Source organism: Gadus morhua, chromosome 20 (genome assembly GCF_902167405.1).
Source record: "Gadus morhua chromosome 20, gadMor3.0, whole genome shotgun sequence".
Taxonomy (NCBI): domain Eukaryota; kingdom Metazoa; phylum Chordata; class Actinopteri; order Gadiformes; family Gadidae; genus Gadus; species Gadus morhua.
Genome location: NC_044067.1, coordinates 18,856,181 through 18,875,230, shown reverse-complemented (window position 1 = coordinate 18,875,230; position 19,050 = coordinate 18,856,181). Strand labels below are relative to the sequence as shown.

Sequence of the window (19,050 nt, the reverse complement as noted above, 5' to 3'; positions counted from 1 at the left end):
ACGTGAAAGTAATCAAATACCGGAAGTAGATGTTGTGCATTGAATGCTCAGTCTAAAACAGGTCTATTGCCCATCAAGACCTAACGGTGCATTTATTTTTTATCTCTAAATGCACACATACAGTCCCGTTTATACATTGGTTCTGTCTGTATTGACGTGGCTAAGCATGTACGCAGCATAAAATAAGGATAATAAGTCACTTATGCCACCTTACTAGGGCAAGCCTCAGAAGGAAGACAATCTTGCGACTAAATAGTATCCAGTTAATTGGAATGAACCACTTTATTGTGTATAAGGCCCATTAACAAGGTGATTTTTTTTTTATATCAACATGACAAGGAAATCGATCAAGTCTTCAGCATTGGTTCTGTGATGTATTTTTGAAATGTGATAGTTGCACTTCAGTGCTGTATCTCATGTTACACCAAGCACCTTGATGTTTCTTCAAATCATGCCTTAAGTTTAAAAAGTCACCATGAATGCAGGCTCCATATGTTTATGTCCCTCATGACTCCAACACACAAGCCTACTCTCCTTTTATGGCGGTCAATGATTTAAACTCATTTGAACAAGTAAAACTACATAATTAACTTGAGGGTATTATGTGATGATGGATAGACCTAGCAATACTATACCTCTATCAATATCTGCAATCCTCCAAAGACCTTATTATACTTTGAGTCACTGAAATTAAGAAAGCAAGACAAATCTGGCTAAAAAGTTTAAAAACACCATTATCAAGTTGATGGACTCGTTTCCATACAGAGTAGAACTAAACATGTGCATGCCATGTGGTTATTCTAGTTAAGTCATGCATGCCCTTGTGATACTGGGCTTATGAGAAGTTGCATCAGGAAGCGTGGTGGCCTCCCCCGCGTGTCAAAACGTCCTGCTGATCACGAGATCGGGACTTCCTCCCACCACATTATTATTCCCAGCATTAAAAACAAACCAGTCACGTTGAATGTAATTTTACTCAGGGTTAACACGGACACTTAGTCGGTTTTGTTATAGTGTTTTTCTTTAAAAAAAAATTATGCATAAAGCTATAGGCCAACTGAGCCATACTTTAATTGCAGAGTAATAGATAATTATGGCGCAAGGACATGGTGATGTCTGTTCAAATCAAAATGAAAAGAGAAACTGTATCACATGAGTTTGTTTTGGACTTGTGGTTTTTGGTCACTCCGTCATCCAATGACAATGTGTCATAGAAACACTGGGGCTTTTTTTATAATGAAACTAGGTTTGAGATAAAAGAATAGCCTAAAAGTATGGCTAACTATCTTTTTAAGTTTAGATATAAAATGTAAGCTTAATAGAGCACCCATGTAATTTGTAATGTGAGTAAAACAAACGTTTAAAATGCAACAATGTAAGTAAACAATATCCACTCATATATCCTACTGACATACTTGCAGAAGTATGTAATTTAAAAAAATGTATAGGGCTACTACAACTACAGAACACATGCAGCCATATATACCATGCTATGGGTATCCAGTATCTAAGTGATGATGCATCATCAAAGCCATCTGACGTTTTCTTCGGACTGTGTACAAACAGGGAACTGAACAGAGGATGGGAGGAGTATGGAGATATAGTCAGAAGCGCTGCTGTCTAAGGGATATACCATCAGACAGCAGACAAGAACACACAATGGCTGGTGAGCGTTTACATTATTCTATCCACATGGAGATGGTTATAATATGATAAATTGAAGCCCATTATATTAATCTCAGATGAAAAATATGGTGGTCACAGCACAAAGGGCAATATTAATAAATACTGCCTATACACATTTATAGGCCAATATTCTATTATATGTTATGGTTTTATTAACGTTTGTTTTTCATAAACATCTGCTGTTAAAGACGGAAGTGAGTACACTTTTTATTTAATATTAGTATTTAGTCAGAAATCAAGCTCCATATGCCTACTTTTGAACCACTTTTTTTGTAATAAGTTCATCATGAAGAACTACTTAGAAGCATTCGAACTTTAGATTTACATATCATTTTTTTCATTTATAATTTGTTACAATCTTTATGATGCCTTTCAGGTCTTCTGTATGTAGCCTATCCTTACCATAGACAATTTTCTATAAAGATAACTTTTCAATTGTGATTGATTGGTAAATAAGTGGTGAGCTGGTATATTCTCTCAGTATACTGAACCCTGATCTTTCAAGTAGGCCATCTCTTGGCGCTTGTCTCACCTATATTTCTCCGCTTTTAAGGAAGCATCCTTGCAATTTAGGCATTGTGTTTTGTATTCACCAAGCATTCAGAATGAAATTGTATTGATTTGTATCCTAATAATCCTTGGCTTCTTTAACATGATTATTTGCAATGTTATGCAAATGTCTAATATAATTTAGGCCATAATCTCCTTAAACATCCATTTTGATATTTCAACACATATCAAAACATTGCGACAGCTGAAATTGCTTAGATTTTTTTTCAGTTGGGCTTATAATACAACTATAATAATTGAATGGTATGCTAAATGATATCATTTATGGTTTCAATGGAAATGCTACTCTGATAAATACGGTGGCTGAGACGTCAGTTTCATTGTAAACCCTCTTTTGACTTCCATTATGTTGTGGGTCTTGCATTTGCCTTGTGGGTTTAGCATTTGTCTTGGGCCTTTTGCCTTTATGTTTTCCGTAAACCTGCCCGTTTATCAAATCTGCAAAGCGTCTTTGGCTTTGCTGTTCACTCAACACGCCACTGCCATCCTAGTTTAAGCACCACAAACAACTTTACAGTTGCTTCTTTAGTGAGCACGATAACATTACAACGCTCCCCAATCATGAGTGTTGTAGTTCACGACTTCAAAATACATTTCACAGAGCGAACATGGGTTGGTCACAACCAGACTGTTGTGAAACATACATTGTTACATTATCAAAACATATCGGTTGCGAACCCCTCTTGTTTTTGAAAGGCAACATAACCAAACCCCATTTTTGGATCCTTATTAGAAAAAGGCCCAAATGTTGTATTTTCTTGTAATTTGCAGAACTTTCCCTCGCTGACATCGACGCCATCTTCAAGGAGCTGAACATAACGTACAACGGCACAGATTTCTGGATTGATCCCATCACTCAGCCATGCAACCCCTCGCCTATCTCCGACACGGCCATGATTGGCATGAGTGTCTTCTACGTGCTCGTCTTTCTGCTGGCCATCCCTGGGAACCTTCTGGTCGGGCTGGTGATCTGCCTGAACAAGCAACCCCTTTCCTCCTCCGATCTCTACCTCCTCCACCTGGCCGTGGCCGACATCCTCCTGGCCGTGACTCTCCCCTTCTGGGCCACCTCCGTGACGCTGGGCTGGGTGTTCGGCGACGCCATGTGCAAAATGGTCAGCATCCTCCAGGAATTCAGCTTCTATGTCAGCATCCTCTTCCTGGCCTGCATCAGCGTGGACCGCTACCTGGCCATCGTCCGCGCCAAAGACACTCACAAGGTGAGCCGCCGACTGGTGAACTGGTGCGTCTGCGCCGCCGTGTGGTTCACGGGGGGACTGCTGTCTCTGCCGGGGCTGTTGAACTCTGCCAACCCTTCAACCGACTCGTCCAACGGCACGCAGCTGAGCGTTTGCACCGAGCATTACGACCCGGGCAGCGTCCAGGAATGGAGGCTGGCCACCAGGGGGCTCAGCCACACCCTGGGCTTTGTCTTCCCGTTGATTGTGATGCTGCTTTGCTACGGGACCACCATGCGGCGCCTCCTGCGCACCAAGGGCGGCTTCCAGCGGCAGCGCGCCATGCAGGTGATCGTGGTGTTGGTGGTGGCCTTCCTGGTGTGCTGGACGCCCTACCACCTGGCGGTGATCATCGACACTTTCCTTCGGGCGGGGACCGGGCCGTACCAGTGCCTGACGCGGAACACCATGGACCGAGCCGTGTTCGCCACGCAGAGTCTGGGGCTGCTGCACAGCTGTGTGAACCCAGTGCTTTACGCGTTTGTGGGCAGGAAGTTCAGAGGGAGGTTGGAGTCAGTGATCCAGCAGACGGGATTTCTTGAGCGCACGCAGACGCCTAGACCGAGCGGGTCCTCATCAACGGAAAAGCCATCCACGATCCTATAACTCTGTGTGTGTGTGTGTGTGTGTGCGTGTGTGCGTGTGTGCGTGCGTGCGTGCGTGCGTGTGTGTGTGTGTGCGCGCGCGCGCAGTGGCGGATTGGCCGTCGGGAGCACCGGGACGTTTCCCGGTGGCCTGATTGTCCTCCTGGCCTGCCTTGAACAGTCACCGGACTGAGTGACTGACGCCCGGGCCAATCAAATCGATCCATCTAGTTACGTAATAACGCCGCTCGGCGACCTGTCGGCGTAACACAACAACCAATTAGCTCCGCTGTCTTCATTCCAGTAGTCGAGAGAAATTGAGAGTCAGAAAAAGAGGAAAGGTGGAGCAGAGAGAGAGAGGGACAGAAAACGTAAAGCCCTCGCCACAGACAATGCTCGGCAATGCACGAGCATTTAAAAAGAAAACACCCGGGAGCTCTGGTTCAGGATGGCCGCAAACCACCGCAAGTTCTGTTGATTTTCCCCCTTCCCCGACCTGGAATGTTCGTTTATCAAGCAGTCGCAGTAGTATACAAAAGATAAAAGTTCGTATGTTTATTAATATTAATATTTGAATATATTCGAATATTTATTAATAATATTTGGACCATTAAATGTCTTCATTCCTTTATATGGTATAAAACTCGGCCAAAAGCCGAGCTCCGAGGGTTTGTTTACCAGCGTTGCTATGGTGACCGGTCTTGCGTGTTCCAACGGTTTATTAGGTATCTAAGCTGTCTAATCACTTCATTCACTGCCTCTTCCGTGGTCATTACAATATTATGAAATATTAATAGACTTTGTCGGGTTCGGATTTTATACTCTGGTGAAAAGAGAACTTTTGTCATGTTAAAAAAAAAAAAAAAAAGTCGTTCGATTAGTCGACTAATCGAAAAAATAATCGCTCGATTAGTCGTTAGAAAAATAATCGTTTGGGACAGCTATAGTGCTTTTTGAGGATGAGCTATCAGTTTTTATTACACGAAGAAGACATGCGATAATAGGAATTAAATGGCGAAGCGAAAGACGCGCTAATGCCAATTACTAAGGAACGGAAAAGAGGTGAAAAAGATTACATTTGTGTATCCTATGGCTGCTGTCCTCAATAGTTTTTGAGTATTCATCCATTGCTATAACATTTGAAAACAGGGTTTGCAATGAAAATCATATATTCAAATAGATAACTCATCGGTCACTCCTAAATCTCTTTTAACTATCAAATAGTGTTAGAATACACAACTAGAGGTATGGTGGTCTGCATGAGAAGGGTGGCCTGGAATGGCATCAAATTCCCGGCCTGAATTATTGTCCCAGTCCGCCACTGTGTGTGTGTGTGTGTGTGTGTGTGTGTGTGTGTGTGTGTGTGTGTGTGTGTGTGTGTGTGTGTGTGTGTGTGTGTGTGTGTGTGTGTGTGTGTGTGTGTGCGTGCGTGCGTGCGTAATACTTCTGTCAACAAGAGGCATGCACTTATTGGTGAGTTGTAAAAAAGACATGAGTCAGCAAAAGTTGTTTTGAGACATTTTAAATGTAAATAAAAAAAAATCATGAAACATTGTTTTTATATATCAGTATTTATATGTATATATATTTTCATATTCCGAAGTTGTAAATGTGTAAATTGTAAATGGATTTGTAGGATGTCCGTTGTTCCTGTATATGTGGTTTTCTGCCCCACAGCACCTCCCTGTGTTCTGATATGTTATATGTTACTGGTTATTGCTAAGCAACTAGATGTTACATAACTCAATGCACATTTCTTTGTTATTATCTGTGTTATGTTTACTCTTTCTGCATTTATTGATAAAACTTGAATCTCTTCAAGAACACTGTCTGCCTCATACTGTAACATATTAAATCATTGGATGAGCTCATTACTTTTCTGACCTCATTATCTACCTGTATAATGGCCCTCAAGCAATTCAGATACACAGGGTTTAGATCAGTGGTTCTCAACCTTTTTTGAGCAAACAACCCTAGTCACGTGTTATATTGCTTAAAGTTGTCAGTGCATCGTTTTTCATTGATTTTGCTTTGGTCACTAATAGCAATGAATGCCCTCTGAGTCGGTTTTGGTGCAAAAAATATAAAAATATTAGGGAATATTCATGAAATGCAATTAAACTTCCAGAGATGAGTTGGTTGAGGAAGAAATGGTTGGATTGAACATTCATTCACCGTGACCGCGGTGCGGGCACTCCCGCGACTCCCGAGCGCCACGTCTCCCGTCCTGCCGCGGCACCCTGCGGCCCGGCCACCGTGACCTTGGGCACCGCGACCACTCCCGCATCTCCCGCGACTCCCACCATGCCCCGTGAACGAATGAATGAATGGCCCGGGAACCACGGGCACCGCGGACTCGAAAACAGATCGCACGCAGAGGCCTAATAAGGCCTAGGCCTATATATTTTGTATTTGAAATGCAACGGCCTTTTCGTGGAGACTACGCTCAGAGCAGCTGGAACTGAACAAGAGGAAGGAGGAAAACGGGCTATGAAACAAAATTAGATTTTCTTTTTTGCTCACGGCCATGTTTGATTGTGTTGTGTTGGTTATTGAACTGTTAACCCGCGAACTTGGGTTATGTTTATAAGCGTTACTGTAGAGTTCATGACGATAGCTGATGTAATGGGAGTCCGGGCGTGTGCAGGACCGAACCGCGCTGTATTAAAAAATGGAATCACCCCCAAAAATGGAATCATGTTCCCAGCGCCCCCTAGGTTGTGCGAACGCCCCCCAGGGGGCGGTACCGCCCCCGTTGAGAAACCATGGTTTAGATAGAATCACAGACCGTCAGAGATGAAAGATGCTGAACCATGCACTGCTTTCTTCCATGTGGGTCCTAGTCTGTGAAATGTGTCACCTGTTATCGATGTTACTTATATTCCCCGGTCCCTGCCCCTTTTACTCAGATATCTTTGTTGCTGTTTGTGTGTGTTTCCCTCAGAGTGTGTCTGTTATCGCATAGAGGTTTTATCCCTGTGATTGTGATCAACCCTGACAGATGGACAGATGGATTGCTGTGGCACACAGTATCGCTGTCATTTGTTCACATAACATATGATCTGTCTTTATTGCTGACGTAACATTCTAATTAGTGGCATCACGGGCATCAACAAATATCTGTCTCTGTCTCTGTCTCTCTCTCTCTCTCTCTCTCTCTCTCTCTCTCTCTCTCTCTCTCTCTCTCTCTCTCTCTCTCTCTCTCTCTCTCTCTCTCTCTCTCTCTCTCTCTCTCTCTCTCTCTCTCTCTCTCTCTCTCTCTCTCTCTCATATAGCTCATATCTAGGTAGTTATGTCTATTGATATATAGATCCATACCTGTATATATTGTTGGGATATCTATAGATATAGATGTATAGACATAAATATTTATAAATGTATAGATGGTATATCTATAGATATAGATAAGTACCTATACCTATGTCTATATCTTTATCTATATATATATATATATATATATATATATATATATATATATATATGTATATATGTATTTGCCTCAATATTCTGTCACCATTAAAGACAGTTGAGAATATTGAGATAAAGGTAAAGATATAGTATATACTGTAGGTACATACATATATATATATATATATATATATATATATATATATATATATATATATATATATATATATATATATATATATATATATATATATATATATATGTACATATATATATATGTCTCAATTTTCTGAACCACATTTGACCTACAAAAGAAATCTCCAACTGTGTTGCACCGTGCTACAAGGTCTGCTGACACAGGATTGGCTGGAGGCGGCCGAGGTGGGCGGGTTCGCTTGGGTAGACTGGGCAGACAGATCAACACACAGCTGTCATTCCACCTTAGGACTGGTCTGGCTGAGGTGGTGGAGGCGGCAGTGGGGGGCTCTCGTGAGTAGGAATGCTGAGCTCATGGGCCAAGGCGGTCGGGGGAACCAGAATCACCGTTGCTTGTTTGCGTGACAGGAACTCGGACACTCTGATCCAACCTTCAACAGCTGAGCCAAGAGGGACAAGAAGGTTTTCATGAGGATCATAATCAAGGAGAACTGTTTCAAGAGTCCCAAGCTTCTCCAACCAAGGAAGCAAGCCTGAAGTGTGAGGCCGGCCAGAGGAGAACTGTCACCCAGCAGAGGCAAGGAGAGGGAGCTTTCATTGCAACTTGAGCCACTGGGTCTTGCCCTAAAAATACATATTTGCTGAAGAGCCGGTGCTTTCTCAAACCTGTTTAATAACCTGATAATCAACGTTTATGCCATCCCCATTTGGACAGCAAACTAGGGGTATTACAGCACACCTCTACACATTTGGTCAATGTTACTTAATAATGCAATGACACTGATCAGAACTTGTGATTGGTTCTCAAAGAAATCCATCTGATCTCAAACTTTTACTATCACCGATATCACCAATGTGAGCAGCATGTTGGCTGTAACATCTTAGGAGTTTAGTATTGTCTCTCAAGTCCTTTCTCCTGTGAGATCACTCCGTTCCCAGACCATTCTACCAGGAGGGCCAGGCCCCCATCCAGGACCTCTGTAAGGGTCATCGAATCAGACCACCGCCACCATGAGGAAGGCAGAGGTCCAAACCACCCAGAAAAGGGGCGCCGCCGACGACGCAGGCCCTCGTTCCGGGGGGGTGGACCCCCCTGTCCCCCCAAAGCGCTCCAACACGACCCAAAGCGCTCCTCAGCCTCGGCAGCCCTCGCCGACGCCGCCCGCCTTTTTGCGCAAGATGAGGAACGCGGCAGTGGGCACGGGCTGCGACATCCGCCTGAAGGTGAGCGTGGGCGGGGACCCCCAGCCCTCGCTGTACTGGTACCACAACGACGACCTGCTCAACATGGACAACCAGGAGTACGGGGGCCTCTGGATCAGGGACTGTAAGCCTAGCGACGCCGGCCTCTACACCTGCATCGCCAGCAACCACCTGGGGGACGCCCGCAGCAGCGCGGTCCTCGCTGTCCTGGATCTGGGAGAAGGTACCGTCACATGGTCATGTACTTGGGTGTCATTACGTGTTTCAGTCCTTTGGCTGAGGCGGTTCCTCCAAAACCACTGAGTGAGTTCAGATACTGGTCATTAGGGAGCAGGTAGGGGGTGAAGGTGACTGGCTCTAGGATGGCTTACAGGATGGCCAGTCTAGGGATGTTGGGGGATCGAACCTGGAACCAGAGCCACAGAGTGAGTGCAGATGCAGGTCCTAGAACCAAAGCCACTGAGTGAGTATAGATACAGGTCCTAGAACCAGAGCCACTGAGGGAGTTCAGATACAGGTCCTAGAACCAGAGCCACTGAGTGAGTGCAGATGCAGGTCATCAGGGAGCAGGTAGGGGTCCTACAGGATTGCCAGTCAAGAGACATTGGGGGATCGACCCTAGAACCTTACGTCTGGGGGTCATACATCCTAATTGCTTGAATATCCTGCCACCACTAGACTTTCTTATTACGCATACACTGATACTATTATGACCTTGAGGAGATGTTTTTACCAAAGACTTAAGGGTATCTCACTACAGTGAGTTGGAGATACAGTTCATGAAGAAGCAGTTAGGGATTTAGGTGTATTGCTCAAGGAATGCATGCTGATGTTCGGGAGGATACACCATGAACAATGCTGGTATTGGTAGACTGGTTGCTGCTGCTGCTAGGTTGTTTAGGTTCTGCTTACCACCACACACGATTGAGGAATCTTCCAGGTGGAGGCAATTGGCAGCAGCCATCAGAGACAATAACCTGTTTTAATTAGTAGAGCTCAGAGGTATCAGCCAATCAAGGAAATCTGCTGAGTCCTGCAACAGGATTTGTGCCATCCCCCTGACGACATAGTACTACCGTCCACCTCTCATTATCTAGACCCACGCAGGGGGGTGTAAAAGGCCTGGGATGAGCTAAAGAGCTCTGCACAAATGTGATGATGCAATGCAGTGTTATGCCGTGACTTTGGCGTTCCGCTCTGCCTCATTTGACAGCATTCAGTGTCGGTTTGGATGACGACAATAAAATGAAATTTTCTCTAAGGAGCAGTCAACAATCCCCTCGAAAACAAATTGCTAATAAGGATACATTCTGACTCATGATAGAGCAAATTACTTGGTACCCTAAATGATCTTTCATGCATTTAGCTGAATCCAAGGAAAGTGGAATAACATGGAGCATGAATTGGAAATGACCATATTGTTAAATGTCAGGGTTTTAACAATCTGATAGCTTGCATGCCTTCTTTAAATATCAGTTTAAAGTGTATTTGTGTGTCCTGTACTTCTTTATTCATATTGTAATAGTGTAACTAGACGAATGTGCATAGGATGCAACACACTGATGGATTTTGATGATTTACAATTAAAAAGGATCAAGTGAAAATCAAGTGTCAAGTATTCCAATATCACATAGAATCAGTTTTGGGGATATTGTCATTTAAGAAGGCTGTGCAGCAAAACCGTGAGAAACTCCTGGTAATCTTTGAGATCAGAAATGGTTTCCCGCATACTTAAGAGCTGCAGACATTTAACTGACCACTGGTAATATGATTGTGATACAGTAAAACTGACAACTACTGGCCAGAGAGGACTATGTATGTGTGTGTTTCCATACAACTCAGTATTAAAAATCACAAGGAGTTTTCACTTTTTTGATGTTTGATTAAGGTGTCTAATTGTTGATTTACATTCCAGGAGACTATGAACCTTATTTAGGCTGGTTAATTTTTGGGGAATAATTTCTAGAATGATACTGCCATGACACCGTTGCTGTTCTACTCAACAGCAATGATATGACCACTAACAGCCGGGGAGGCTTGTTCATAAAACAAATACTAGCCCTCCCCTGCCAAAAGAATGAAACAACCTAAACCTGTGTTTTGTTATAGAAATGGTCCTTCTGCCATTCGGTTTTCACTTCTGTGTTGCAATCTATATCCAACTGCTTCTGCAGCTGTCACTTCACTCAATGCGGTCTCTCTCTCTCTCTCTCTCTCTCTCTCTCTCTCTCTCTCTCTCTCTCTCTCTCTCTCTCTCTCTCTCTCTCTCTCTCTCTCTCTCTCTCTCTCTCTCTCTCTCTCTCTCTCTCTCTCTCTCTCTCTCTCTCTGTCCCTCTCTGCTGCAGTTGACTGCTAGTGCTGGTTATTTATACTATGGAATGTGCCAGGCCTTAGATTTTTCTGATGGTAATGGGCAGAGGCTCCTGTTACAGAGGAAGACATCAGTGCTAATAATAGCACTAAACTCTGTGTAGTTTTTTTTTTTCTTGGGGTGGTGGGTCTCTGTATTAACAAAAACAGAAAACGGCAGTGGCACAATTTTAAAAGTCTGATTTTAATGGAAATATTTGATGGAATGTCACTGAGCATTCACATAGCATGCCATTCGCAGTGTTACTTATGTTTCATGGCCCTCACACTGCTCATGTGCTTTTGGTTGGAACTGGGTTGGAACTGGAACTGGGTTTCATGGGGACTCTAGTTGCTTGAGTATGTCCTCTTTATTACGTGAGTGCTACATGCAGCGCTCCACTATTTTCTTTCTTTCTTTCTTTCTTTCTTTCTTTCTTTCTTATCCTAGATTTTTCACGAGAAATGTTAAAATGTTCAGAATAGAGTGTTCCGGTAGAGCTCATTGGACCTATGAGATCGAAAAATATGAATGGGTGTCAATGGAGAGAAAATAATTATTTTCTGGTCCCAGTCTTTATATGCCCTGGATTACACATATGTTGTTTGTGGATTTAAATGATAATTTTTTGTGCAAAGAAAAAAAATAAAAATTTTCGTGAAGAGGATTGATAATTTTAGGTTTTATGTGAGGCCGCTTTGTGAACTGCAGCTCTTCGATGCTCTCGACGCATATGATGTACGTCACAACACCCGCACTTGGAACTCGGCACAGAGATGGCGATCTCTCTGCCCCACTTCACCGCTGTTTCCAAAGGGAGGATAAAAGCATCGAAAGAGGTGAAAACCATTATAAGTCGGGGCACGTGCAGAGTTTCAGTTATGCCGATGGGAAGATTGTCGGTCTTCTCCACGCCTGTCGCAGGGAGCGTGACGTCACATACGAGCCGTGTAGTCTTTGTCGTTGAATTTTCTCTACAGCCTTTATCTGAACAATTGCAAAATAAACGGTTGAACTCTTTGCATGAAAAATTATCATTTAAATCCACAAACAACATATGTGTAATCCAGGGCATATAAAGACCGGGACCAGAAAATAATTATTTTCTCTCCATTGACACCCATTCATATTTTTCGATCTCATAGGTCCCATGAGCTCTACCGGAAGGGGCGTGACTTCGCCACTCTATAGCTTGGAATCGCGCGCTTCTTTCAGATTTTTTAAATATTTTATACTTTTTGTAAGATATTCTACATTTAAAAGACTAAAATGACTTTTTTAACGTATGAGTCCATTTCTTCAACTGTTTACGACTTAACTAAATCATAAATCAGGAATTTCGATATCATTTATACTTTCTTCAGAATCACAGTTTTAGTTTCATACCGGTGTAAGTACCATATGGGCTCGGCTTCCAGATCGGCTCGGGGTCGTCGTCTGCTGATTACGTTACACAATATCATTGGCTGTACGCTTGAATGGGCTTACATTGTGATTGGCTGTACGTCGGACAGTTGTGATTGGCTGTTTTGTGCTGTAGCTCTGGCTGTAGTCATAGCAACCACGAGGCAACAGCGAGCACATGTGTGAGCGCTAGTAGGTCTATGTCTAGTTTCGGTTTGTGTTGCCAGATTGGGCATATGTCCTAACCCTAACCCTAACCCGTTTTTCCAGCCTAACGTGATTCAAAGTAGCCAAATCGGCTGAAAATGTGCCAAATCTGGCAACACGGACGGCTTATCTTAACAGCCAAGATGATTCCGAGGGATGTTTTGTTTTTAGAAGAAAACTATCCATACAGATGGTTGGGAATGGTCTATGTTCAAAATGAAAGATCATTACAGGCTCTTTAATTTAAGCCATAAAAAACCTTTTGCGTATTGTGTGACGTAATCAGCAGACGACGGACCCCGAGCCGATCTGGAAGCCGATCCGATATGGTACTTACACCGGCTTCGTTTTCAGTTGGTCTCATTGATTTACGTTGACGCTGGAGCGTGAGGACGTTGAGCAGTGTTGCCAGATTGGGCGGTTTTTCCCGTCGGATTGGGCTAGTTTTGAGGGACGTTCAGACTGTGTTGCCAGATTGGGCGATTTTTCCCGCGTGCACACACACACACACGCACACACACACACACACGCGCACGCACGCACGCACGCACGCACGCACGCACGCACGCACGCATACACACACACACACACACACACACACACACACACACACACACACACACACAAGCAGTGCATGGCAATACATTTGACCTTTCAGATTCATCAGTTCAATTCACTTTACATTTCTGCATTTTTAGCATTGCGCTTTTCATTAAGCTGTCACTTTATTTGTTTGCAGCCATTTACATTTTCTTAAATGGTGTGCATGTTGACATTGTTTAGTCCATTTAGACTTTTAAACTTTTGTTAAAATCCCTTCACTTGATTTAAGCCATTTATCATTTCTTTATGTCTTAAAGGAGACATATTATGGGGTTTTCCCAACAAGTAAACATAGTATTTGTGTTCCAGAAAACATGTTTTTGAAGCTGTTTGCTGGAAATAGCTTTTAGGAAAAAAAATATTGCCTACCGCTATTCCCCTCTGTTTCAGTCCCTTCAGAATGCGCTGTTTTTTGTGTCTGCAGCATTGATGCAAATGAGCTGCTGCCCATTGACCAATGAGCTGTCAGACTGAACCACAGCATGAAGGAGAAGGGATTGTTGCCGTTTGCTGACTTCTGGAGCTCTATATCTATATAATATAATATAACATAATAATGTTAAATACGGGTATTCATATAATATCTCTAATATCACAGCCAAAAGCAATGTGCGCCTTGGATGATATTATGAATAACAAAGACTGTGTCTGACGTCTCTGGTACTTCCACAAGTAAAGACTCGTAGTGGGGGATATCTCGGCCATGGTTGAGAAGAATTGGGGGGAAGGAACTTTGGCATTGACTCTGAAGTCCATGAACCGCGACATGGAGGAGAAAGGGATTGCACTCCGGGAGCTCAGCTGCCGGACTGCCTCCGAACTCAGCTCCAGTGGACTAGCAGCTCGGGCGGACGAGCAGCTCCGGCTGGGGAAGCTCGGCGGCAGTCCGGCAGCTCAGTTCCGAGTGTAGAATCCCTTTCTACTCCATGTCTCCTCCTCCCGACTTCTGCCAAAACTTCAGCGGCAGCTCCGGCGGGGTGAGCTTGGCGCCAGAGAAAGGGATTGAACTCCCGGAGCTTAGTTGCAGAGCTAGCGCAGAGTTCCCCCCGCCGGAGCTGCTCGTCCAGTGGTCCACAAAATCTTAGCGATGCTCTGAAGGGAGGGGAGTGGGGAAGTGGGAGGTAATATTCAAATGTGCCCCCCTCCTACGTAGGAGGGGGCGCCGAAACTGACTCGCTCGTTTGGTAGCTGGAGGCGGGCTGCTTCCAGAAATGCGTATCTCACTCAAAAAATCATGTACAGACTTTTTCAAAGATGTATGCGTGTGGGAGCACCATGTACCCACAGCAACACCCCAAATCCCAGGAAAAGTGCTGTTTTCATAACATCTCCCCAATAAAGCCACATAATCTATGTGGCTTTATTAAAAAAAAAATCCAACCTCACTTTGTACTACAGCGCTCCCCGCATTTTCTGCAGGAAATGCATTTTTCTAGTTCCTTATGTTCTTTTATTGCAAGCTGAGGAATACATATATATTATTGTTATGGAAAGTATGTGGAAAAGGTTTAGTTTGTAGCTTTGTGGTTTGGTGCAACAAGTGTCTGCTTTAGCTTTGAGAAGTGCGGGGGGGGGGGGGGGGACGACTAACAATGGGCTATTTCTACATTGCAGACAACTGGAATGTTCTCAATTGTCACTTTCATTCAGGCTGGGTGTGAATCACATTACTCCATGTCAACTGCATGTTTTTGGTCAAACAATTTTCTTAACTAGTTCGGAAGTAATTTTTACCATTACCAGGTTCTTATAGTGTAAATATGAATTCTCATTTTGACTTATAGCCATACCCGATTAATGCAAACTATTGCACGTGACACAAAATAATCCTCCTTGGAATTGAGTTTAATTTTATATTTTTGTTAATTTATATATATATTACGATATATATATTTTAATATGTCTTTATTCTCATAACAACTGTTACGAGCACTGTGAGGAAATGGGTCCATACTGCCTTGTCTGTCTCCACAACTCATGTGACTAGATTCTTAGAGTCATATCAGGGATATTGTTACATCAAACCGTGTGTGTACTCTTTACCACACTAAGCTGCCCGCGTGCGTCTGAATTCCACTACACTCCTTGGAGGGGATGATAAAGTTGGAACTTTAGATGAGTGTGTGTCGGCTGATGACGGCCGTGGCGTCTTTCCAAAATGCTTGGATATTTTCCCCATCATGTCATCCCCCGCTCGGGTCAGAGATCTGAGAGAACAGGTGGAGCCTGAACAGCGCGGTGGAACCCCCCCCCCAGACACAATCCGCACACCACAACACAGCAGCTTTGATTTTCGCTAAATGTGAGCACAAACCTCGCTCGTTTTGGCTAATTGGGCTTACATCAGAATGCATCATGTGATTTTTGCTTGTGATACTCGATAGAGTTACAGCAATGTCAAATCATAAACAAACGTAAATCTATGGAAATTGCGTTGAATGAAAGATACAATTTCGCACGTTGAGCACAGTTTTGAGACTCGTTTATTTAGATAGAGAGAAACGTGCTGCAAGTAAACATATCCCGCATCGGGCTCTGACGTCATGAGACTTAAAGGGACAGCGATCCCTGAACCACCAAGACAGTAAACAACATGCCTAACACAGTGGAAAGAACAACACATAACAAAATACTGTAGGTGAATTATGTTACACTCACTACACACGTCCCCCCAGAATTCACCATCAGAAGAAAACAAAAACAAAACAGTCATCGCGGGGGCGGGCGTATTAACCGGCCACAACGGCTGTGTCATACAGGAGGTCGAGGAGCCACAACTGCGGCAGGCGTCCCGCCATGACACGGGTATGGGGCATGGAGTGTGGGAGCTCCGGGAGGGAGGGGAACAGGGGGCAGGAGCAGAGCTGGAGGTCGACCGCGCCGCGGGGGCTGAGCCAAGTCAATGGGCCTGGCCACGTCCATGTGAGCTGGCTTGAGGCGGTCAATGGAGAGTCGCTCCGGCCTGCCGCCCATGTCCACCACAAATTATTTGTCCCCTGTCTCCAAAACCCGGGTGGGAGAGACCGATGGATGGCATCAAAAACTTGTCGTCTCCATCCCGTGGGAATGATTGGGCAAGGACTGCCTGTGGAGACGTCACACAGGAGCGTGGTGCCGGCATCGCTAAAAACCACATCTTCTATTTTCAGCCCAGTAGTCGAGGTCCTCAGGAGTTGCACGTCTGGGTCTGTGGTCTGGTCCGCTGCAAAGGCGGTTGTAATCCAAGCCAAGATTGACTGCTCCTACCACAGCCTGTGACAGGCAGTCCGCCACCTGGTTGTCCTTACCTGCAACGTGCTGTAAATCCGTGGTGAACTCGGAAATGTAGGACAGATGACGTTGCTGGCGGCGGGCCATGGCTCAGCCACCTTGGCCATGGCGAAAGTCAGCGGCTTGTGGTCGACAAAAGCGGTGAATTGTCGACCTTCCAACAGGCACCCGAAGTGTCTGATGGCGAGGTAGAGACCAAGCAGCTCCCGGTCGAAAGTGCTGTACTTCCGCTTGTTGGGACGCAACTGACGGCTGAAGAATGCAAGTGGCTGCCTGGCCCCGCCCGACCACTGCTCGTAGACGGCACCGACAGTGTAGTCCGAGGCGTCCGAGGTGATGGCGATGGAGGCTGTGGGAGAAGGATGTGCCAGCCCCGCTGAGCGTGCACGCATAGGAACAAAACGTGACGGAGTCAATCAAACGGCGGTTCTTGACATCCACCAACAGTCCATGCGCACACAAAAAATCTGCGCCGAGGAGGGGAACGGAGATCTTTGCTGTAACAAAGTCCCAGCCAAACCGGTGTCCTCCGAAACACAATTCAATGAACCTCATTCCATAGGTACGGATGGGGCTACCATTAGCAGCTTATGGGGGGGCCGTGGCCGTCGGTCACCATGTCCAAACGGGAAGCAAGCAGGACGCTCCCCTGTGCTCCCGTGTCTCACAGGAACCGCTGTCCGGAGATGCTGTCATGGATGAAAAGCAGCCTGCTAGCACGGCCGACGCTCATGGCCACTACTAAGCGCCGGCCCTGGCGTTTCCCAACCCACCGTAACTGCATGGCGGACGGCATTTAAGAGACTTGGTCCAAATTTCGCATGGTAGAAACACATGCCTGAAGACTGCTGCGGGCCTTGCCCTGAAGAGTGCTGGGGGTCAGAAGACTGCTGCCGACGAGAAGTGGTTGCAGCGATGAGCGTGGAGTCGTCCAGTGTCACAGGAGCGATGTGCGCGGGGAGAAAACGCAGCCACACAGTGCTCCGTTATGACGTTGAGGTGGTTCTGTGTGGAGCACAACCTTCGAAGAAGAAATACAATAGGCTACATCTTCTATGTAGCCTATTGTACAATATGTAGGCTACTTGTCATTTAGATGTATTTTTTAATGTTTTATGACCAGCTAGGTTTCTTAGTAAACAGCCACCTGGAATATCATGGCGATCTTCTCCACAGTCATATCGTCCACTCGCAGACTCTAAGTCGCCGGCTCCCACGGAAAACAATAAAGCTGGCCATTGTAGAATGCGAGACTCAATGGAAAGTTTGAAACGTCTTTATATGTATTTTTTGAAAACCACGTGCCCTTTTCCCGGCATTGTGGTTTTATCTAAATATCACAAACAAAACAAGCAACTGGATTATTCAGTATTCCCGTTTTGATTTAAAAAACAGAAAAATGCAGTTTATTTGTTTATTCCTTTTGCCCTTTTTCCGTTTCAAAACCAAATCAGAAAAACCAAAAAACGACTCTGTTATTTGGTTTTTCTGATTTTGTTTTAAATCGGAATATTCAAAGAACGAACCATACACGGATTTTAGAACAGTGCCAGATTTGAAACACTGCAAATGCGCTGGTGAAATTGTTTGAACTTTGAAAACATGTTTGTGAAAAAAAAAATACTTTGAAAATGTGTTGGTGAAAATGATGAAGAAGATAAAATAGAACACAAAATCATGTCTACAGATGTTTGAATTTTTGTTTGAAGGTTTTGAGGTTATAATCTATTTTTTCGGTGTTGCAAAACCTTTTTTACAAGGTGTTGAGTTTTCAAACCCAGACTTACAAGCCTTTGAAACTTTTTTTTTCAGGTTTGAATTATGGCAGGAAACTGGCTCCATAGCTACTAACCGTTGCTGTGTCGTCAACGTCACATCCAACATCTCATCTCATCTAATCATCTCATTTTCGTCCGCTTATCTGGGGTCGGGTCGCGGGGGGAGCAGCTCAAGCAGGGGGCCCCAGACTTCCCTTTCCCGGGCCACATTGACCAGCTCTGACGGGGGGATCCCGAGGCGTTCCCAGGCCAGTGTTGAGATATAATCCACATCCAACATACAACGCCATATTGTAGAGGCCAAGAATCGCCTGTAACAAAATACAAGTGAACGTGGGACCTTTGGCTGTAAAAAAAAGTACTATAACGTTAACATGTCTCAACTTTTTTCTTTATAAATATTCTATCATATTATTTATACTTTATTTATTATTTTAGATATTGTATATATATTATATACATGTTTATTAGAGCTGTCAGTTAAACGCGTTATTAACGGCGTTAACGCAAACCAAATTTAACGGCGTTAAAAATTTTATCGCGCGATTAACGCAATTATTTTATATTAAAAAAAAAAAAAAATTTTTTTTTTT

The 19,050-nt window shown here is 44.2% G+C and overlaps 2 protein-coding genes across 3 annotated transcripts in view; both read left to right on the top strand.

The window, feature by feature from the left end:
- The first annotated feature begins 1,100 nt into the window (after nucleotides 1-1,100).
- Nucleotides 1,101-5,949, top strand: LOC115533175 (C-X-C chemokine receptor type 2-like). 2 transcript variants are annotated; one of them, XM_030343510.1, is made up of 3 exons: nucleotides 1,101-1,666; nucleotides 1,875-1,880; nucleotides 3,028-5,949. In XM_030343510.1, the coding sequence occupies exons 1-3, from the start codon at nucleotides 1,582-1,584 to the stop codon at nucleotides 4,098-4,100; spliced, it is 1,164 nt and encodes a 387-aa protein (XP_030199370.1). In that variant the 5' UTR covers nucleotides 1,101-1,581; the 3' UTR covers nucleotides 4,101-5,949. The 2 variants fall into 2 exon arrangements, with proteins under 2 accessions (XP_030199370.1, XP_030199371.1); XM_030343511.1 differs by lacking the exon at nucleotides 1,875-1,880 and having other exon boundaries at nucleotides 1,106-1,666.
- A 1,962-nt stretch (nucleotides 5,950-7,911) lies between these two features.
- The window catches only part of spegb (striated muscle enriched protein kinase b), a 55,570-nt gene continuing 44,431 nt past the window's right edge, over nucleotides 7,912-19,050 (top strand). The window contains exon 1 of the mRNA XM_030342872.1: nucleotides 7,912-9,068. Within this exon, the coding sequence (XP_030198732.1) occupies nucleotides 8,654-9,068 (415 nt within the window). The 5' untranslated portion in view covers nucleotides 7,912-8,653. The remainder of the gene's footprint in view (nucleotides 9,069-19,050) is intronic.